Genomic DNA, 22,469 nt, shown 5'->3' with positions numbered 1-22,469 from the left:
GTGTGATGACAGGAAAGACTTCCTCATCAGCAGAGGTGAAGAAGTCTCTCAATGAAAGTGCTGCACAGTGCTTGAGCAGCAGGACAGCAGCAAATCCGAGGACTCCAGAGAGTTCCCCAGGCACAGAGACAGCCCCATCCTGATCAGTTTGTTCAGTTTGGTGGTCAGTGTCACTGGCTCTGAAGCTGAGCACACAACACACTGGTAAAAGAATAGAGTCTGCCCTGTCCTGTCCTGTGACAGCCTCCGTGTACCTCTCCAGGGTATCTGTATCCCTCCACCACCTCCACCTTCTCTACCAGGAACTGTGTTTAACACTGTCCTCCAAGACATCTGCTTGGTCAGGAGCGGGTGGTTGTTGTGTGGCACACCGAGCCACACAGGGGTCCATCAGGTGTGTGTGCTCTACCTCCTCTCCACTGCAGCACACGCTGCAATGTGTTGGTGGTGATCCTGTGGTGCTGACCACACGTTCACACACACACACATGCCTGCAAAATTAGACCTCAGACTGTGGTCTATCTGTCAGGCAGTCAGTGATCCAAGATATTGTAGAGGCTCCTCTCAACAGGGCGGCTAAGTTGTTTTAAAGGAACAGGAGCCTCCATGCTGACAGGCTACATCCACACCCCTATAGGTTTTTATTTTAAAACAGCACTTTAAAACTGAAACCATCCTGATCTCGATAACTGTTTAGGCTCATGATCACACAACTGAAAATGCATATCACGTGAGCATTCGTGTACAATAAGCGTCGCTGTAAACAGGAAGCAGGTTGTCTTTGTTGTAGACAATGCTATGATCGAAGTACAAAGGCAGTGGTTACATTAAAATGCAGAAGTTAACCTCACAACAGCTGCTAGCAAAGACAACAAGGTCAGTCACACTTGTAATTCATTGCCCATGGTGCTTTCACAACTGCTCGTCTTGACCAATAAGAACCCATCAGGAGGCAAAGTGGCCTGCGTCACGTGTCTAATATCAGAAAACCAACATTTTCTACTTGTTTCAAAGCTTTGAAACAGAGCATAGTTGACTTATTTCCAGACTGAACCAGCATATTTTAAAGTTTCTTGTCAAGAAAAATTATCTCTCTGCATCTCTGCAAATCATTTCACTAGTATTAAGTAATTTTAGCGAATTGCTTTTTACAGTGCATTTCATGGGTCTGAAGAGTAGCAGCTCCTTCAGGTACCACACGATTGGGAAACGCTGCACCGTCCTGGAGGAAATACCGTTGTGTCCTCACAGAAGTTCATGCTCTCTGTTATTCAGCCTGTCATCGAGTTGACATCATCTCCTGAGTCTGTGGTCTTAAAAACATCCCTGCAGAGTCTCATTAGCTACCCGTGGCCACCTCCTTGCAGGCTGCTGCTTGGACCGATGGTGGGAGGGACATGCACCAGGTTGTGGTCTGATCTAGAAAGGGGAGAGGGCAGTGGAAGTTTACAGATGTTTCATGTTTACATATCTCCTTATCATCCTACCTGCAGCATCTGCACTCACCCCTGTCTGCCATTGAATCTCAAGAAGAGCTGCAATTATGATTTTTCCTAAAAGCTCTCATAAGGGTCTGATAAAACAGCCAAAGTCAAGGTAATTAAGCCTGAATTTGACGGTTACAGAGCTGTATTTAAATTTGCAGAGTTTTAGCTGTCTTGAAAAGGGAAACCTCTTCCATCGTACCCTTCCCTCCCACATGAGGTGGACAAAGGCTTAGCATTAGCGAGTGTCCGGCTAAGCTTTTACCTCCACATTATTTATCCGTCCTTGCAAACTCTCCCTAAACCAAACTCTCCCTGTATCCCACACAGACTGCCCTTGAGCCTTCATGCACTCTCTCTCTCCCTAATTATTTACAGCAGCACTTCCTATCAGGGTGACATGAGATTCTGGTGAGGCACAAACATTTTCAGAGCTGTTGGTGGTAATAAGAGACAGCCATGAATACTAACACAGGCTAAACGATCTCCCCGCACAGGAAAACCTCATCAGCCAAAGTGAAATCGAGAGGTGTCCTCGTATTTCCCCAAACACGCAATCACATTTTGTGGCCGCAGATGACCACATGTGGTCGGTGCGTTCACATATTTATATGTATGTAGTGAGTCTAGATAAGGGTTTAGGCTTAGCGGAGATGGAAATAAAAGGTTTTTTGTATGCTGCTGGAGTCTTAAAGAAGATTACCATATAAATTAGAGCAGCAATTCAAGGCACGGAGCACAGAAATCCCTCCTGTCACAAATTAATCAGCTGAACGACCGACCAGACGCAGACAGACCGTGCTCTCCTCTCCCCTCTCTCTCAAAGACCCAGAGGAAATAACTCTCCCTCTCTCTCTCCCTCTTCCTTTCTCAACCTCTCTCGCTCACGCTCGCGTCCCTCTGTGGGTAGGTTTTCGTAATTGGTCTCCCCTTCTCTTCCCGTCCCTTCCCGTCCTCTTTGCCTTTCTCTGTCTCCCTTCCTCCTCTCTCTCTGGCTCTTCCTCTCGCTCTCTGGTGAGCATTTTGAATCAGGATCACAGTGGGAAGTCAAGCTGCCTGCCTGCCTGGCTACAGATTCAGCTACATACTACACACATAAACACACACACACACTCTTTCTCTCACGTGTACAGTTTGCTTGATGGCAAAAAAAGAGGCACAAACAAGGCTGCTGCCCTCTCTCTCTCTCTCTCTATTTAGTTTAATAACTGCTGATCAGAGCTAAAGATGATTATTGGGAGCTGGTTTTAAAGAGCAGATATTAATTCTGCAGCACACAGCAGAAGAAAACTTTTCCTAGTTCAGTTCTTTAGATGTAGAGATACTGTATTTCACCAAGTGAGTGAGAATCTACAGTGCAGCATCAGCAGAAATGTGGATGTTGTGCTGGACCTTTGTGGTGGAGAGGGAACTGAGCTTGCAGGCAGAGCTCTCCGTTAACCCGTCCATCTTTGTTCCAGTCCTCACAGAGGAGAGAGAACAAGGCTGAGCTCAACCTGAGAGACAGAGGCAGCGCTGCTTCACATGGCACGGAGCCAGTCGAGGTGGGCTCATGGGTGTCTTCTTGAAAACGTCCAACTGGAAAGAGATTGGTCCCAGAACTCACTGCAGAGATTACATATCCCACCTGGCTTGGTAACACCCCAGGATCCCTCAGGAAGAGCTGAAAAGCGTTGCTAGGGGATCCCAAGGCTGACCCTGGACAAGCAGAAGAAAATAGATCACTATAATCAGACAGCACCGTCTTTCCTCAGCACAGCCAAGAGACAGTGATGGAGAGGAGGACATCCAGAGGGACTGGAGCAAAGCTAAAGAGATCCCACTTCAGTGCCATAATGTGGTTTGACACTTTGGATGCTAGTTTGTCTGCAGTTATGAAACATAAAAATGAAACTGTATAAAACTGCTGATGATGGTCATGAGACATAGTATAAGTTGCCTTTGCAATGACAGATATTCATTGTGTTCAGAAACATAGAAACCAAGTGATGGAGCTTCACAAGCTTATTGTGTCAAGGTTATGGAAACGACAGATTACAGTTAAATCCCTTCAGAATAGGCCCGGTGCTGTCAAGACAGTGATGTTTAGTCACATGTTGATCCACCATGAGCCTCTAGAACAGCTTCACTCCTCCTTCAATGAACTGTGACGGACACTGTGCTTCCAAAAGACACACCTCCAGAAACATTATACATGGTTTGAGATGGATGGATGGATGGATGGATGTGAAGGATGATGTCCAGCAGCACTCTGACAAAGACAGCTCAAGAGAAGAAAAGCCTAATTCTTTTCTGTTCTTCATAATGGAGGGAGTTTGTGAATCCCTGATGTGCTGTCTGCTCTCAGCTCCTTCGCTCCCCCAACCTCGTAGGTCGTGGCCATTAGAGCATGGCTACCTGACCCGAGCCCACGGTAAAATGTATTAATTCGGGCTCGGTTCGGGTCGGGTTTGAGAGTCTCGGGCTCGGGCCGGGTACGGGCTTAAATTTCCAGGCCCGTGCAGCCCGCTAGTGGCCATCTCCGCAGAGAGGTCGACCTACTGCTGAGACCTCAGGTCTGACCTGTCTGCCCTCGCTTACAATCACTCTGTATTAACGATTCTTATGACATGCCAAGATTTCCCACAAAGTTTCACCTGATTCCAAGAGTTTAAAACTGTGTGTGTGACCTGACCATACAGCAGGTCGTCCTCGTAGCTCCGGCTGGTTGGGCTTCACTGTTTTGGCCTGGAGGAAACTATGTGATGCTGTGACGATGTCAGCAGAAACACTGACAGCAGCATCGATCTACTCCTGGTTTACAGCAGCTGATGTATAAACTACTGATAAAGGAATGAATTATAATCTGAGATCACAGACTATTACAGAAACCGATTTGATGGGTTTTCTTTAAGTTTGTTGACCTCACAGACAAGTCCTGTCGATTCCACACATGACACCTGTGTAACCAAGTGTGAAGGTGACTGTGAAGAAGAGAAGAGAAAACACGATAATCTGCCCTCTCTGACTCTCAGGCCTTTCTGGAACTTCTTTATTCCCTTTTCAAAACCCACTAGCTGTCAGTAGCTGTGATTTCACATGTCATTACAAATGCAACTTTCTCATCCAGTCACAGCACCACACATCATTGTAAGTGACAGGCCTGGATTGCTCACATCGGTGTCAGCTTTTCAGAGGCAGATATGGAAGTTGTCAGACTCACACTGTGACTCTGCACAGTGTGGATGTGATCCACAGTCACAATGCTCATTCAGCTCAGCCGACGGAGAGCAAAGAGACGGAGAGCGACCTCATGATAGAGGAAAGTAAGGTTAAAAAGTAATGTAAAATATGAAGATGTGGGTTATTTACCACATCAACTCTGGTGAATTAGTTTGATAACATTTGATTAATAGGATTAAAAGCAATAGTTAAACATTTATCGTCTGCTCAAAATACTGATAAAAAAATTGTGATCAGAGCCAAAAGATGTGGAAAGAGATAGTCTACTTTTAAATCACACAACAAAGAGAAAAGAAAAGAAAACATTAAGGAAAAGGAAAAAGATGACAGTGCATTTGTGCATCACCAAATTAAAAAGGCTGGAGTATGCAAAGCTAACAAGCTACACAAGCAAAGTTAATTAAACAAACATAGAGCAACTGTGTTCCCCTGAGTTACTCTCTGCTCATTAACTTATTTTCACTTCATTTAAAAAGGAGTTTTAATGCAGCTTCCCCCCCAAAAAAGAAAAAAAAAGTTTAAGGCTCCGTCTGCTGAAATACAGGTAAACATTTTTTTCACCAGAATTAAACTCATTATTATGTTTTTTTATGATTAATAGTTTATTGTTTTATGAACAACATTTATGCAAATATTTCAATCACAAATGACATGGAACATTAAAATAGAATAAGAAGGGAACTATAATGAATGCAACAACAACCACACACAAAATAAACAAAAGATAACAATCACATACTTTTCCACAGACCAAACAAGCCAGTTGATTAAAAAGAAGAAAATAGTTGCACCCTGAGCTGAAGCTCATTAGATATAAGGTGCTGCCCCATGTCGACCAAGCAATTAAAAGTGATCAGTGGTCACCTAATTACAAAAACAAAAAGTAGAGCTGAGTTTTCTCGTTTAAGGACACTGTAATAAATTAGTGAGAAACCTGATTGTTTCAAATTAAGTTTCTCTCAACAAAAGTATCATCATATCATAACTGTGCAGTGTCATTTTTGAATAGACATCCAGATAACAAAGATTTTCTTGTTTTTGTGAAAACCTTTAGACTACACACACAGACTTAAGTGTAACACTGTAGAAATACAAGAGGAGGATTATACAGACCTTAAAACAGTTTGGAGGCTGTGTCTGTGTCTGTGGGAGAAGAGAGGGTCCTACGCTATTTAGAAGATCGGTGGTTCAATTTCCAGCTCATTCTGTCTGCATGTCAATGCATCCTCGGGCAAAACTAAATTCCATGTAGCCCCCAATGTATTGTGAGTGTGTGATAGAAAATGCAGTATGCATGGATGATGTGCTGTGGAAATGAGTGGCTTGTGTGAGTGGTGCTATATATAAGTGCAGACTATTTTAAATACCCCTCCACCTGCAACATAATGCTGACCTCATACTGAATAACTAAACAGTTATTCTATATCAGTAGATTGAATAACTGTGTGGAGGTTGTTTTCCATCAGATCACAGAGAACATAACAACACAACAGTTTAATGTAGTTGTTAGTAACTGTTCACTTGTCGCTTGTCATATCTGTGTCATATACAGAATAAAACTGTGAATGGGGGCATTTCCAGCTGCAGAAACAGCTGTCACAGTGTGACACCAATGATCCTCAGCGCAACTCCCCCAGGCTAACTTCATACAAGGACAGGAGTCACTCAAAAATACATCATGACCAAAAAAAAAGATGAGCTGTAGTGTCACAGAGGAGGAAAATATGACGGGGGAGTGAAAGTACAGTACAAACAGGAGAAGGACAATGGCTTCAGAGACAAAGAGAGGTAGCCAGCATATTCATTTCCCCTCCCTCCGTATCAGGACATTCATAACCTCCTGCTGCCATTCATGATGTAAGGCTGAGGCAATTAACCTCCTTCATCCATCACACATTCATGGCTGTGTGTGTGTGTGTGTGTGTGTGTGTGTGTGTGTGTGTGTGTGTGTGTGTGTGTGTGTGTGTGTGTGTGTGTGTGTGTGTGTGTGTGTGTGTGTGTGTGTGTGTGTGTGTGTGTGTGTGTGTGTGTGTGTGTGTGTGTGTGTGCATTAATGTGAGAGGATGATCTGTGTGAGTGTGTGTTTCAGATCAAAGATAAAAAACCAGATGATGTCATACTCTGCACAGCAGCTGCCTTTACTCCACATAATAAAAAAAAAACATCCCTTTTCTTGCAGATGCAGGATGACATCATGTCTCATAGATCACATGTTGCCAGATACAATACATGGTTATTACTTGAGGTTTTTAGGACCGAACACCATTACTTCCTTACAGTACTCTGGCAACCAAAACAACTGCAGCAACAAATGCTTTTTAGGGGCTACTTGCAGGAATATAAATTTACAATAAATGTATTTTTTGTTTTATATGCTCATTTGTAATGGATTTTTTATTTTATTTTTTCAATTTTGGTGATTTTATTTCTGGTCATATCCGGTAGACAAACAGTATAGACAGTAAATGGGTGGATTTCTGGTCATATTACAAAAGACAGATACACATTAGCATGCATGTTGACAAGATATGGGCAATGTGAGAGAAACAGATCATAATTTGTAGGATAAGATTTCTCATTTCCATCATAGTAAACTGTCCTTGTGTTTGTAATCAGCACCTGGAGAAAAAAAAAGGTTGTGTCTGTGTTAATGAGCTCCATGAGGTTATGTTTTTAACTGACTGTTAGTTTGGGATGGGGAGAAGAACTCTCTCAGTGCACATGGATTTTTGTTTTATATATATTTCATATACTTTCCTCAGTATTACAAGATCAGAACAAGAACAATATTTCTGTCCTGGTGGTGGAATTTGCTTCATTCAGCAGTTAATGTGTCTGTGTATGTGTGTGACTGATGTTGTCTGGCCTGCCCTGAGCGGGTTTCGAATCCGGGTCTCCTGCACCGTGGGCGATGATGCTAACCGTTTCGCCAAGAGGTCAATGACCACTAAGCAAGTGGATTAGCACATGCTGTGTGGTGAAACCATCCAAAAACAAGTGACAGCATTAAGGGAGACATATTATGCCCCTTCTCCACAAATTAAAATAGTTCCCGTGTCTTAAAGACTTTGGTCAAAATACCCCAAGGATCAAACATCACAGCTCTCTTCATCCTCTCAAAACAGCCCTGTTCAGAACGGCTGGTTTCAGTGCCTGTCCCTTTAAATGCAAATGAACCACTGCTTGCCCCGCCCCACCCAGTTCATCATAACTTAACAAAGCCCAGATGACTTTCTTTTTTTTTTTTACAAAAATAGAGAGTATTTTCAGAAGCGTGTAAATGAGACATTTTTTGGAGTTTGAAGCAGTGGCACTTTGTCCCTGTTTCCCCTGCGTTGGGTCATGCTAGTGTTAGGCTAAAATATCTAAGCTAACAGCATACACACAAAGATAAGACATGTAAGAATGCAAACAAACTCATTTGCTGAAATATTCCTGGAAAGAAAAACGACGTAAACTCACATTGGACTATCGCATTTCTGATACTGTTCGTGCGAGGAAAAGAGACACCAACATTTGCTGACTCACAAATGTGGAATTCAAGGTCAGCTGGAATTATTACGTGTCACGTTGAATGTCAAAGCTATCAAAAACACAGCACGCCTTCTTTGGCCTCTCGAGCAGCAGATAAGACGAGACAGAGAGAAGACACTTCTGCTGACACAACGGTCCCAGCTAATTACCGTCATGAGGCCAGAAGCCAGTCATTTAGAAACTCCCTCTGACCACAAACAGACACCACCGCCTTAACACTGCACAGAAACACACCAAGTCCAAACACTGGCGGAGCTAAGACTGATTTGTCGAGGGGGCTTAGATGCACGAGAGCAACACAACAACACAAACACATGTACACGCACGAGTACAAATTCATACAAACCCGCAAAGGCAGATAACAGAGGCTGTAATTACACAGTGGCTGTTCAGCCAAGGGTGAACTATGCAACGCTAAAGAGAGGACACCATAGCTCACATACACGGAGATATAAGGATAGGATGTTTTAGCTGCTGAAGCTGTAATTACAACAAAGGACGGGGCAGATAAGTGCAGATATGAGCAGCGCTGGACACAAACATATAATTATAGGAGTACATAGATTAGGATGTAGACACTTTGGAGGACGAAGGTCAACAAGAAATGTGTTGTATAGATCCTCAAGGTTAGCGTGTGTGTGCGTGTGTGTGTCAAACCACTCAAGAAGCCGAAGTGTTTTCCAACAAAATGTGATGATTATTTGCCTCTTACCCTCACTGTCCTTTTCTCAAAAGGCTCAAACAGAGCTCTGTCCATGTGTGTGTGTGTGTGTGGTCAACTGCAAAAAAAAAAAGAGTGAACAGAAACAGGCGAGAGACAACTCACTCCATTTTCTTAGTTGGCTGGTCGCTGTGTGTTGAATTCAGGTGAGGATTAAGATGAGGAGCGACGTGCAGCTGAATGTTGTCTCAGTGATTTACTGTTTCACCGCTCGAAATTTGTTTTACCTCGTTATCTATTAATTACAGCTAGACTGTGGCAACCTGGAGCAATAAATGAAAGGTTATGTTTTGAAATATTAGGAGAACGTTTGAAATGTGTCACTGTGTGAGATGCAGGGCAGTAATTGGCGAAGCAGGTGTACAACTGGTGTGTAGGTCTGCTCAGTCTTCCCAGTAGCAAGATGATACCTCTGTCTTGGGTCATATTATGTCCGCATAAGGGCAGATTCTGGCTGTTATCATGGCTGGAAGATGTTCTTTGTGTGTGACACATTTGGTCCAGATGTGAAAAGTAACATCTGACTTGGGCTGAATCTCAAATCAGGTTTTAAAGGGATAATTCAACATTTTGTCAAATTGGCCCATTGCCATAATCCCTAGTCTTATGAGTAGGTTTGTTACCTTTAATTGTCGGTGCAAGCTATTTCTAGAATGGCGGAGCAGAGCCGCAAGCTGCTCAGAGCTACGCTACGGAGGATTTCTTGAAACTCATCAAATAAACAATCCAACAACTCCAAACGCTCTTGTTGACAAGTTGTGACCTGCACATTCACCACGATGAGATAATAACACAACGTTACGAGACAGAGTTGTTTTCGAGGCAAATGCAGGGACTGCTTGTCATAAAACTGCCCCGACGGGAACGTGCATCAGTGTTTTTGCATGAATTTAACGTTTCGTTATTATCTCATGGCGTGGTGAATGTGCAGCTCACAACTTGTCCACCAGAGCGTTTTGGAGTTGTTGGATTGTGTATTTGATGAGTTTGATGAGGGAAACCAAGAAATCCCATAATGAGCCTCTGTAGCGTAGCTCTGAGCAGCTCACGGCTGTAACAAACCTACTCCTAAAACTATAGAGATCATGGCAATGGGCCAATTTGACAAAATGTTGAACTATCCCTTTAAGGTTGGGTAAAATGCTCAGGCCTTTTCAATTTCATTTCTGTGTTGTCTTGAAAGGTAAGCTTATGATGGAACCATGATATTTGTATCTGTTGGCCATCAATAACAGTGCACTGAACTAGTTGCCAGGCAGTAAACATGCAGCAGGGATAATCCACAGGTTCAACTTTACAAAGTCCTCCTGAATATCGAATTTTAGGATTTTGTTGTGTTGTGTTTGTTGGGGTCAACATCAGTGAGGCTTTAAGTGAAGAGGAGATGTTGCAGACCTGTTACAGAATCCTCTCAGTCATGTCTATAAATGGACGGCGGCCACTCTGCTGCTCTGGTTCATCAAGACTTGAACCTGTGTGGTGAGTGGCACCCAGTGTCACAGCCGACCTCTTCAGTGGTGGTGTTGTTTGTGCAAGTTGTAGCTTGACTTATAGTAAATGTTAGTTTATATAATCAGTATTACTTGGTTTTCCAGTAGTTAGAGCTGCTGAGAGAACCTGTCAGTGGCCTCTGTTATGCTGTGTGACTTCTGACCTGGTTTAACAGGAAACTCGTGCAGGGCCAGGCAGGGTCAACTGCCTTCGCTCTAACTGGTTGCTGCAGGGAATCCACAGCTATTATTTTGTCGTGAGATCTGCACACATAATACCAGTTGTCTTTAAGACGGATAGAGCTGTGGCCAACTGATGGACCACAGGCTGAAGATACAGGTGCATCTCAATAAACAAGAATATCATGGAAAAGTTTATTTATGTCAGTAATTCAAATTAAAGTGAAACTAATACATTATATAGATCCATTACACACAGAATGAAACATTTCATGTCTTTATTTATTTAATTTATTTTCATTGTAATGATTACGGCATACAGTTAACGAAGATCTAAAATTCAGTATCTCAAAAAATGTAAATATTACAACAACAACAAAAAACAATTAAAAAAGCATTTTTAATAAGGACATGTTGGCCTTCTGAAAAGTATGTCCATCTATATGCACTCAATACTTGGTTGGGGCTATTTGACTTGAACGGCTGGAAATGGACTTTTCCATGATATTCTAATTTATTGACATGCACCTTTATGTCATGGAGAGATTCTGCTCTGCACCATCTCATGATGATCCAGGTCTCTCAGGAAAACTGACAACCCTTCTCATGCCTGTCAAACTATTGCAGGGAGGTTGTTATTAACCTGGATGACCACTGCCGTGTCAGTCTCAGTGTGTGATATTTGGTGACTCCACCTTCACAGAGAAAAGCTTTAAAAATGTGTCTATGAAGGAAGGAGAGCAGCCAAACAACATGGAAACAAGATGGGGTTGCATTTCCATGTGACCAAGACACATAGGAAGGTTTTTAATCACTGTCAGACTGATAGAGCTGAATTCTAATTTAAAATCAGAGTTTTTCCTGCTGTTGTTGAGTAGCCAATCAGAATTTATCGTATGTCGCGCCGCTGCTCATTTGCATAAAATTGACTTTCGTCGCTCAAATCGTGTCGCTCAAATTGCGTCGCTCATGCCGCCGGTCGCTCCGGTCGCTCATTGTCGCCAGCGTACATTGAAAATGAATGGCAAGCTAGAACCCTAGGTGGCTGTCCAGTTTGACCACTAATAACACTAATGATTGCTGTGTTTCCCAGTCAGCCAGTGAGTCAGCATATGACAAACTGTTCTTATTTTACACCTGTGCTTTTTCTACTGTGATATATCAAAATGTTTTCCATGCAAAAACCCCACAAGACATAGCAGTACCTGTCTGCTGGAGCTCACTAAAACCTGCTAAATATTTCAGCTGTCTTTGTGTCTGTCTCTCCTCACGTCTGCCTCCCGCTTTGTTCTTCACCTCTGCCTTCTTGCCGTCCTCTGCAGGTGTTTTGTGGAATCTATCATCGTGCGACGCCCTGAAAATGCCCATCATCCAGGACGCCCTGGCTGTGCTGACCAACGCTGTGATCATCCCCCACTCGGGCTGGGACACCTCCCCACACACGCAGGAGGACCGCAAGCTGCACCTACACTCCTCCCAGGTCCTCCGCAACGCCACAGGCTGCCTCCGGTCAGTGTCTGTCTCTGCTGCTGCTGCTGTTGTTGTTCTTGTTTTTTCCATTTAATAATTTATCTAACACGAAAAGATTGAAGATACACGTTCAACATGCTTGTTTTTTAAATCAGACATTTAAAAACCACTCACTTTGTGCTCAGTATTCAATCCACTGTACATTAACTGACTGTTACTGCTGGGCCGACTACCACCGGAGGAACATACTCAGTCACTTTGCAGAGATGTTACACTCTTCACAGTCTACTATTAACAACCACAAGTCCCCCTTAGTTCAAAGCAGTCTGGATCCTGTGTTATTTCTGCCTCGGCGCACACAAAGAAGTGACAGACTGAGCTACATTTAAGATGACTCACCGTTTGGCTTTGGAGCTGCTGTGGCTTTTAATTTTCTCACTTGAGACATGATGCTATGATGCTAGTCATACAGTGCAAAGAGGAAGTTGTAGGACTGACACATATTTTTTCCTTACTGTTTTGGCACTGAGCTCCAGCACGTTAGACATGAGAAAAAAATCAGCCAGTGGCTGTACAATCCAGAGCAATGATGTTTTCAGTTAAAGGAGGCATGATATGCCCCCTTTCCACAAATTAAAATAGTTCCCAGGTGTCTTAAAGACATGTCTGTGACATGCTTTGGTCAAAATACCCCAAGGATCAAACATCACAGCTCTTTTCATCCTCTCTAAACAGCCCTGTTCAGAACAGCTGGTTTCAGTGTCTGTCCCTTTAAATGCAAATGAACCACTGCTTGCCCCGCCCCACCCCTTCTACCGGTCCCAGGTAGGCCTAGGGGTGGGGTTATGCAAATTCAAAAACTACTTACATCACTGGATGACAACTGAGGGAACAGCTCATAAAACCACGTGGATTTCAACCTAGGGAGCCTGCACATTACTGATTTATTTGGCAATTTTCACATTTTGGGGACAAGACAAACACCCAAATATATGTGGAAGAGCCTTCAAAAAGTGATATTTCCATATGTCCCCTTTAATATACTGAATGTGGGCCCTGTTCAGTAGTTAGGGGTATGATCTTGTGGTGTATATATAATTACACTGTGATGTAGTTTTTGATGTTGGATTGTTTTTGAGTGTGATTTTAAGCTTCTGCACTGGTGACATTAATGATTCATTGCATTCTCATGAACACAATATCTGAAATTTTGCACAAATATAATTTTATATCCAAATGGTCAAAGGTCAACTTCACTATGACATCTTATTACTGTTTTATTGAAAGTCATTAAGAGCTTAAGTTGAAGCCAACTGGACTTCTTCAGTTGCCTTCAACTAAAGCACTTAATGACTACGATGACCTGGATGACTGAGAACCTTCATGGACATGTTTTATTGAAATACTCATGACCCTTATTACGTGCTTTAACTCAGGAAGGAGAGATTGCAATTGTTTTTCATCATTGTCTTCTCCCAAGTCAGTCTCCTAGAAACATCTCATCTTTTAAAACCATCAGTTAGGCTGAAAAACTGTCAATGACATAATGACATATAAACATATGGCAAAATGCTAGCAAACGGTTGCCTAAAGGTGCAGATAAGGGAAATATCTGAATTGTGCCAGTTTGCTGCTATGGTCATTCACTGGTGTTGAGCAGGTATTGTGCAGGGGGTTAATCATCCACAGTGAGCTGAAGAATCTTATAGAGTTGAGGAGAACAACGAGAGTTTGCACATTTGATTATACTTTTCATTGCAAAACACATGAGTGTGTAAATATATATTTTATGTAACTATGCCCGTTATTAACTTATTTGTGTTTGTTGAGGGTAATGTAACAAGGATAATATGTTTGATCATGCTGCTACCTCACAGCTTTAACAGTATAATTACATAGAGCCTGAGTGTGTGTGAGAGAAAGAGACAGAGAGAGAGAAAGCATGTGTGTTAACTGTTCAGAGTCACTTGTATTAACTCTCCATTCTGTAGAATTAGATGAAAAGGCTTCACGGTGTATAGAAGTATTAACTTGTGCAGAAATTCTGCAGAAATCCATCATAATATTGTTTTGTGTTCGTGCCATCTGCCATAAAGCTTTTTTTTTCTTTTCAGACCCCCTGTACTTTCCTCTCTGCAGAACTCAATAGAAGTTGCTCTGAAAGCAATCTATGAAAGTGCCAACCTACCCACAATTCCATTATTATTACTCTATTCATTACTAGTCTATGTGAACATTTTTATTCCAGTGTCTTGACCTACGCAAAGTGTTCTGTACTGTATAGGTCAACAACTTTTGCACAAAGACGTTTTAGGAATGTGTAAAGGTTTAAATTTCAGAACTTTTGAAGTCAAGAAGCGTTGAACCAAATTTCCGCCTCTACAGTCCGTAAATTTTTTGTGTCCCTAGATACAAACAAATCTGCATGCGTTGTGACTCACCTCAAAGGCCAGGAAGTCAAATTTAGACTTGTCACTTTATTATTCCCTCCAACCTTCAGTATATGTTGTCAAATATAACCTCTGTGTTAATTATGCTACAATTCCTTTATTTCAGTCATTGACTGATTTGACATTTAAAAGGAGAACAATGTTTGACATTTCTACATATTTTGTAGAGGGACAATTGTGCAGCCTTGTTTGCTGGTTTGTCTGGCTCCCTGTGTGTGTGTGTGTGTTTGTGCCTCTATTTGCCTCTTTGTCTAATGACATGTGTGTCTATTAATCTCAGCTACCATATGTATCCTCACCTGCTCTCGGTGAGAATAAACTAGACATATTGGAAGCTAACAGAGGCTTTAGTCGATTCTAATACTGTGTGTGTGGAAATGCACACATCTGGCACTGTTAAGTTTGTGTGTATGTGTGAGTGTGAGTGTGTGTTGCAGGAGATAACTTTGTGTGGATCAGCTCCCTAAACTCAGAGGGCTAATTCATCTTTCTCACGCCTCGTTAGGGAATGCTGGGAGTCTGATTAAAGATTGAATATTTCATGGCGGGTTTGGTATACCGCCGGCCACCTGCTCTCTCTCCATCTCCCATTATCCCCTTCACTTTCTTATTTTCTCTCTCACCCTCTTTTCCCTTTAGACACTCTCCCCTCCCTCAGTCCGTCTCATCTCATTCTATTACTTCATTTTTTCTCTCTCAGTCACATTATCCCTCCTTTATCCCTTTCTTCTTCTGTCTCGCCCTGTCCCCTAGCTGTCTCTAACTTTCACATGGACATCTTATCGTCATGCACATCTCCCTTTGTTGACTTGCTGCTTGTTTCTCCGTTTGCGTATATGTTGCTGCCGTGCCAACTAACCCACATATGATCCGTATTGAATAACACAAACGATCCGTATTGAATTTGCAGAGTGGCACATATCAGCAGCTACTAGAGCAGGCTAACCCAGCTTGTTATTTACTTTGCTTAAAGGCTGAAACACAAAACCATTACTATCAATAGAAGGTGGAAATGCATGAAAATGGCAAAAGGAAAGCAGCAACCACACCTCTAGGTGTTTTAGTTTTAGGTCTACATAGGGCAAGATGCACTACCAGATCAAAAGATCACCTGACATGACTGCTTAATGTTATGCTTTTTGAACTGATCTGTAGGTGCCTAATACTAAACCTTTTTTTTGCCTCTATGTTCTATATTTCAAAATATTACAGCTCGTCTTTCCCAATGGTGGAGGCAGCTTTTCAGCTGCAGCCATTAGCTGATGTGCTAAACAGGTTATCTGCAGTACAGTATTAGGTATTGGATGTACTGCATGTTGCTACTGACTGGCAGTAGTGTCCATTTTAGCTTAAACTTAATAATTATTTTTTATTTGTGTAATCCATCTGTAAGGTCACTGACACTGCTCTGGGACCAGGTAGCTTTAATTACTTATACTGCCAAGGATGACCTCTTTTCTTACGTATTCACTAACAAGTCCTGAAAAAATAAGTGCAATCAAACGTCCATAACCTATTTTACTTAAACGTTTTTTTCAAATAGCTCTGCCAAAGGTATTTAATTGCACTCAATTTAAGAAGGTCTTGGAACTCTGAAATAGTTAGGGTTAGAAAAACTGAACTGCCAGCTGATTGAGCCCACACCGCACCTGGACCATGAGTATTTCTATGTGCCTCACAGCTGAGGCTTCTACTCTGGTCTGAGTTCAGTTTAACCGGATAGCCATAAGATCCAGTAAAGACTCCCTTAGAAAAAACTCGAGGAAGAAGGAAGTTGAGTTAATTATTTTAATTGGATAATCCATTTGTCAGTTTTCTACCACTTATCTGGGTCCAGGACACTTTAATTAATTATATTGCAAAGAATGAATGTAACATTGAACACTGAGCCTACACTCTCAGAGCTAGCTACCCTGACTATTAATTAATCTCTTTATTTCAGCCAAAGGTTCTGTGGTGTTCATCAAATTCATTCAAAGACTTTTTTAACATTAACATTTTGATACTAAATAGAAAAGCAATTTAATACCTTTTTTTCAAAGCCATATGGAAAATCAGTGGATATAAAAACGTATTTATAATGAGCAAGTGTAGTGTAGTGGGTGCTTTGAAAGAAACCTGTGCACCGTGCAAAGGATTTTATATCCCCCAGGTAGCAGGTTCATTCTGCCGTTATGAACATGGTCCAACAATGCAAGTCATCTGTGTTTGTGTAACATGATGGATTGTCGATTCAGCCCTTTAACTTGAATGAAATCAAGAATATGAATTTCCTTCATCTGCTGCTACTCACTCCTTTATTGTCCATCATATTGTCCTTAGACCATGCTGTTTCTATGGTAACAAAATCTACAGGAGCAAAAAGGAAAATACACACCATGATATTTTACACACAAGTATTTTGCATGTGCACCGCACCTGACACCACACTGCTTAATGACTTACAAAAGACACAGTTAAAGTCATCCTGAAGTGGTGGTAATATTTATTCCCGCCAACGACAATGTGTGTGACGATTGTTTCTTTGAACATAAGAAATAAAATCTTCACAATACAATCTAACAAAAACATAAATCATACACATGCGGAGGCGTCCAGTAGAACTGCTTTTGATTACACAAAGACAAACAGACCATCCCTCCCTGTTGTTACCAAAAGACTGACATTTTTGTCAGTGCACTTTTTCTCTCAGCCGTGCTATACTATGGATTAATCCGTTTCTGTTCAAGCTCCCCATGTACACACAACCTTTTTCCTGCAGTGTAATTTTTTTTCTCTGCCCCACTCTCTCTCCCTCATTATTTAGCTTCTTCACACTGAAAGATCTTAATGAGAGATAATCTGCAGCCCTGTTGTCTTGCAAGGAAACTCTTCAGAGGGATTAATTATGCCACATTTACTGAGGTTAATTGATTTGAATCCATTAACAGGTAGTAACCAAATAGGAGGAAATGTGTGACAGAGCGATGCCTTAAGTGGTTGGAAAGTATCATTCAAGTGCTTTTAGTTTTGGTACAGTCTTTGTACCCTCTGTGATAGAGCGCATGCACAGTACCAGCACTATAACCTTCAATCAGGACTCTGCTGTGTGTTTGTGTGTGGGTGTACTCAGGTAACCTTGCAGCAACGCTCAATTTAAAAGTGCAGAGACTCTGACTAGAGCTTGTCAATGCCCTGAAAAATTTAAATGGTTATTTAAAACATAATGCTCATGTAATTTAATAGAACTAAAAATCACACACACATCTTATTACTTAAACATGTCACCCCACTTTTGGATTTTGTGCATCACAGCATCCATGGACCTCTTTAAAACTGTTACAGCAAAACCAATGCATGACCACAAAAGAATAAGGTGTGTCCACTGTCAGGTGCCACAAGTGGCTCAGATTACAGTTTACACAATCGAAGAAATAAACATTGCATATAATTATTTATGACGTGGATGTGTAAAAAGCCATCTGGGAGTTACATTAAAACCCAACCTCATTATATTAATGTTGATTCACTCAAAATGAGAAATAAATTCATAATAATGATAACAACAAAGACACAATAAATATATATTAATAAAAAAATAGGGCTGTCAATTGATAAAAAAAACAACAACTAATTAATCACACAATTTTCTGTAATTAATCGTGATTAATAGCAATTGATTTATCGATTAATTAATTGCATTTGTCCACTTAAGACTGAAGCTTACAACGAATATTTAATATTTCAAGACCTGCGGGTAAATTAATCGGCTCATTTTCTCCCCCGGGATGATGACGCAGGTTGACCGGTAGATCACCTCAGCTTTACTTCTCTCAGGCATCAAGTGGATAAACTGACCACATATGGGGATGTAAACGGTTACTTTCTCACATTAGAAATATTAAAACTTAATAAAGTGACATATTAACAGCTCTACAGCGGGAATTAAAGCAGCTTTTTAGCTGCTTTACTGCTATGCATCAGCTGCCACCGGAAGTAAACAAAACAACGTTAACTGCGTTAATTTTTTTTAACGCGGTAAATGTTTAAAATGAATCACCAAAATTGTGTTAACTTTGACAGCACAAAAAAAAAAGAACAAGATACCAGTTGAAGGAGACTTCCACCCCCACATCCACCATTGTACTGTGGTTACATGAATGTCTCCACCTTGTTAGTTATGCAGGAAGAAAATCTCCCCACATTTAAACCTTGTGCCTACCAGCACATACTGGCCAGTTCTTACTTATTCATTTAATTGGAGATAACAATTGGAGACAACACAACGTGAGTGACGGTCAGCTGCTACACTGGGACAACAAAAAAACAACCTAAAAACTGTAAAAGTTCTTATTTCCACACAATGTAAAATGTAAGGTGTGAGCGAGGCCAGGACGGACCTGTCAGTCTTCTTGTTAATGGTCTGGTTTGATTACGAGGTCATGTTTGGAGTCAGAGTCTCAGCAGCGCTAATATGGCCATTAAAATGTTACAGCGTGCTAATGTCGGGTTGGAGTGTGTTTTCTGGCGCTCTGCCTCCTCTCAGTCGCTCAAGTGTTTGTTTGTGTCGATCCGTCTGTCTTGACAAGGCACGGATGTCTCAGCTGAAGTAACGAGCGTTAATGAAGCCACCAGTAATGTAGTGAATGTGACACCTCAACCTTTGCTCACACCTGTCAACAGCACGGTTGTTATTACGGCCACACTGACAGTTAATGCTCCGCAGCACCTCATGATATCAACATGATAAGAAACACAAGGCCGATGGGATGTTTAGATATTACTTCATATAAGTTAATGGATGATGAATATGTGTAATACTGTATTTTGTTGATCATTATTCTGTGATAAAGTGTTGAGATGTGTCATATTGCACAAATTAGTTTGGGACTAAAATGGTGATAATTGTTATCAAAGACCCTGGAAAGCAAATGTGACTAATGGAGTTTTGGCAGCTTGGTGCTGTTTCTCAAGGCATGAGCTTCTCCTCCCCATCTTTAATAAACACTCCTCTCTGCCACACAATCACACACACACACACACACACACACACACACACACACACACACACAGTAGCACATGTCCATATACTGCGACAAACAGATGTGCTCACATACCCACTTAAAACTTGAGGGAAACTACTTGAAGATTTAAGTTCTGCATGGTGGATGTTCTGAATCTGCATTAATGAGGGGTACATATTCCTCTGTTTGTGTGTGTGTGTGTGTGTGTGTGTGTGTGTGTGTGTGTGTGTGTGTGTGTGTGTGTGTGTGTGTGTGTGTGTGTGTGTGTGTGTGTGTGTGTGTAACAGGAATGTGAGTTCAGCAGGTGAGGAGGCCCGCAGGAGGATGAGGGAGTGTGAGGGCCTGACAGACGCTCTGCTCTACGTCATCCAGACCGCTCTGGGGAGCAGTGAGATTGACAGCAAGGTAACACACACACACACACACACACACACACACACACACACACACACACACACACACACACACACACACACACACACTATGTGGCCTGTTTCCCTTTTTTTTCCTGGTTTGTGTGTTTATCTCTATTCCAAAGCAAACATGTTTCAGAATGATTACAGAGTACATATTATCTATAATTTACATACATTTACATGAGTCATCTTTGCTCTTGCACACTGTATTTGCATACTCTATATGCAAAGTAATTTCTATACATTGTTTGCCAGGGGTTTGTATGTTAATGATGATAGCTTGGAGACCTCCAACTGCACACAACACAAACATGATAAAAAAAAACCTAAAGCTAAAGTGTTCCGTTGTTTTTCTGCCTACAGTTTTTACATTTTACCAGTTACAGAGGCAAAAAAAATCTGAATACCGTAATTTCCGGACTATAAGCCACTACTTTTTTCACACGCTTTGAATCCTGCGGCCTATACAACGATGCGGCTAATTTATAGATTTTTACTGGCTAAGGGCGTCCGGGGGGCGCTCTAGCAGGAAGCGTATAAGTGAGACAGACATGTGGGGAAAGGTTATGCGCCGAAGAAGACACTAGTTTTGCAGTGTCTTACTGTCGTGTTGATGCCGTGTCGGTGCCATACTGCCGATTTTCAGGCACAGGTTGAAAGAAAGCATGTCTTAAAGATGCGCATGGCTGAGAGGAGCGTAACCAAAACAGCGGAGAAGCGAAATCTTCCGTGTACGTCTTTATGTGTAAATATCTCATGTAACAACATGAAAACCTGCGGTTTATATTCAAGTGCGGCCTTTACAAAATGTATTTTCTTTTAAAATTCAGCTGGTGCGGCTTATATTAAGGTGTGCTCAATAGTCCGAAAATTACGGTAATGAAAAATAAGACAAAAGTGTGTATTAGTAAAAACACAGTCTAAAATCCCGAGCTGGCCTGGCCTGTCATTTTTTACAGTGTAGAATATATTACTCAACCCAGATGGCCAGTGACACAGAAACATCACGAGAGAGAGAGAGATTCACATGGATGCTCACAGGCCCACATAAACGCACACACTCTGTTTGTGCGCATGCGTCTGGATGCTGTGTGTGTGTCCCGTGTAAACGTGTGTGTGTGTGTAAGCATTTGGCTGCGTCTCGAGTGTGTGTTGGTGTGTTGAGTGGAGGCTCTTCACAAGGAGATGTGAAGTTTTTAATCCGCAAAAATCCTTCACGAGTTCAAAGTCTGAGACTGCACAGCCACCAACAACAATGGGATTAGTGCGTGTGCGCATGTTTGTCTACATAATTCACACATGATGTGTGTAAGTCGATGTGTGTGTGTATTTTTGGGTTTATGAAACATATAAACAGTCTGGTTGCGTAATATCTTCATATAGTTTGTGTGTGCATATGTGCATACTGTGTTATTGTAAGTGTGTTTGTCTGTTCGCCCGTCTGCCATCTGTCCTTCCTTCATCTCTACGTCTGTTTTTTCCTTTTCATCTCTATCTGTCTTCTCTCTTCTCCTCTCTCCTCCCCTCCATCAGACCGTAGAGAACTGTGTGTGCATCCTGAGGAACTTGTCGTACCGTCTGGCTGCAGAGACGTCTCACAGCCAGCAGGGGGGGTCGGAGGAGCTGGACGGGCTGTTGTGCGACACTGGCGGGAAGGACGCCGAGAGCTCCGGATGCTGGGGCAAGAAGAAGAAGAAAAAGAAGGGACACGACCAGGTGAGGAGAGCAGTGTTTTCACATTTCAACTCTTTTCTTTCTCAGTTCTTTTTCAATTTTTTAGCTTTTTGCCAAATACCACCACCAGGCGGAGTACCTAACCAGAGACTTGCTTAGCCCCCGCAGTTCCTGCTATGAATCAGAATCAGAATATGATTTATTGCCCAAGTGTGCTGCTGCATACATACAAGGAATTTGCATAGCTCTCTAACGTTCACATAAAAGATAAAATATGTACAACAACAACTGAACAATAAGTTAAGAATAATACAAAAAAAATAGTTTCGGAAAGCAAAGTCTTTTCACACTACATTTCCGGACCAACGCAAGACGGACGAAAGCGAAAGCATTTTCCAAGAACGTTTTCATTGATCAAGAACGAAAATCGGAGGTTTGAGACGATCAGATACCGTCGTAGTTCCGACCATAAACGATGACAACTAGCAACCAGGAAGCAAAAGTAGGAAATGCTGGGCGAGTCGATCACTAAATAATAATATCAAAATACTGTAACTATAAAGACAAAACTATATATTTATCGAAAATGGGCCGGTAATGTAGATTCATCCACATTAATATGAGACTCTTTTATAACCAAAAGCAAATTTCCTGGGGTCTCTTTAAAGCAGATATCAGTGGAATGTTTTTGTTAATATAAGTCCTAAATAGTCCTATTTTCCGTCAGCAATCACTTACATGAAGTATTTCAGCCTAAACACGAGTCTCTCCGTCACTCTGCTCTGCTGTAACCCGAGGAGAAAATTTTCCTTGTGGGATACAAGT

General features: G+C 41.8%; 1 protein-coding gene across 1 annotated transcript in view; it reads left to right on the top strand.

The window, feature by feature from the left end:
- The window catches only part of ctnnd2b (catenin (cadherin-associated protein), delta 2b), a gene marked incomplete at its 5' end in the record, with an annotated part of 142,711 nt that overhangs the window by 97,728 nt on the left and 22,514 nt on the right, over positions 1-22,469 (top strand). Inside the window, 3 exons of the mRNA XM_083991674.1 lie at positions 11,954-12,140; positions 19,842-19,959; positions 21,504-21,686. Coding sequence (XP_083847800.1) covers positions 11,954-12,140; positions 19,842-19,959; positions 21,504-21,686 — 488 coding nt within the window. The remainder of the gene's footprint in view (positions 1-11,953; positions 12,141-19,841; positions 19,960-21,503; positions 21,687-22,469) is intronic.

This window comes from Trachurus trachurus, assembly GCF_905171665.1.
Source record: "Trachurus trachurus genome assembly, chromosome: 17".
NCBI classification, from domain to species: Eukaryota; Metazoa; Chordata; class Actinopteri; order Carangiformes; family Carangidae; genus Trachurus; species Trachurus trachurus.
The sequence above is the reverse complement of the archived record's forward strand: the minus strand, read 5'-3'. Positions and strand labels throughout refer to the sequence as shown.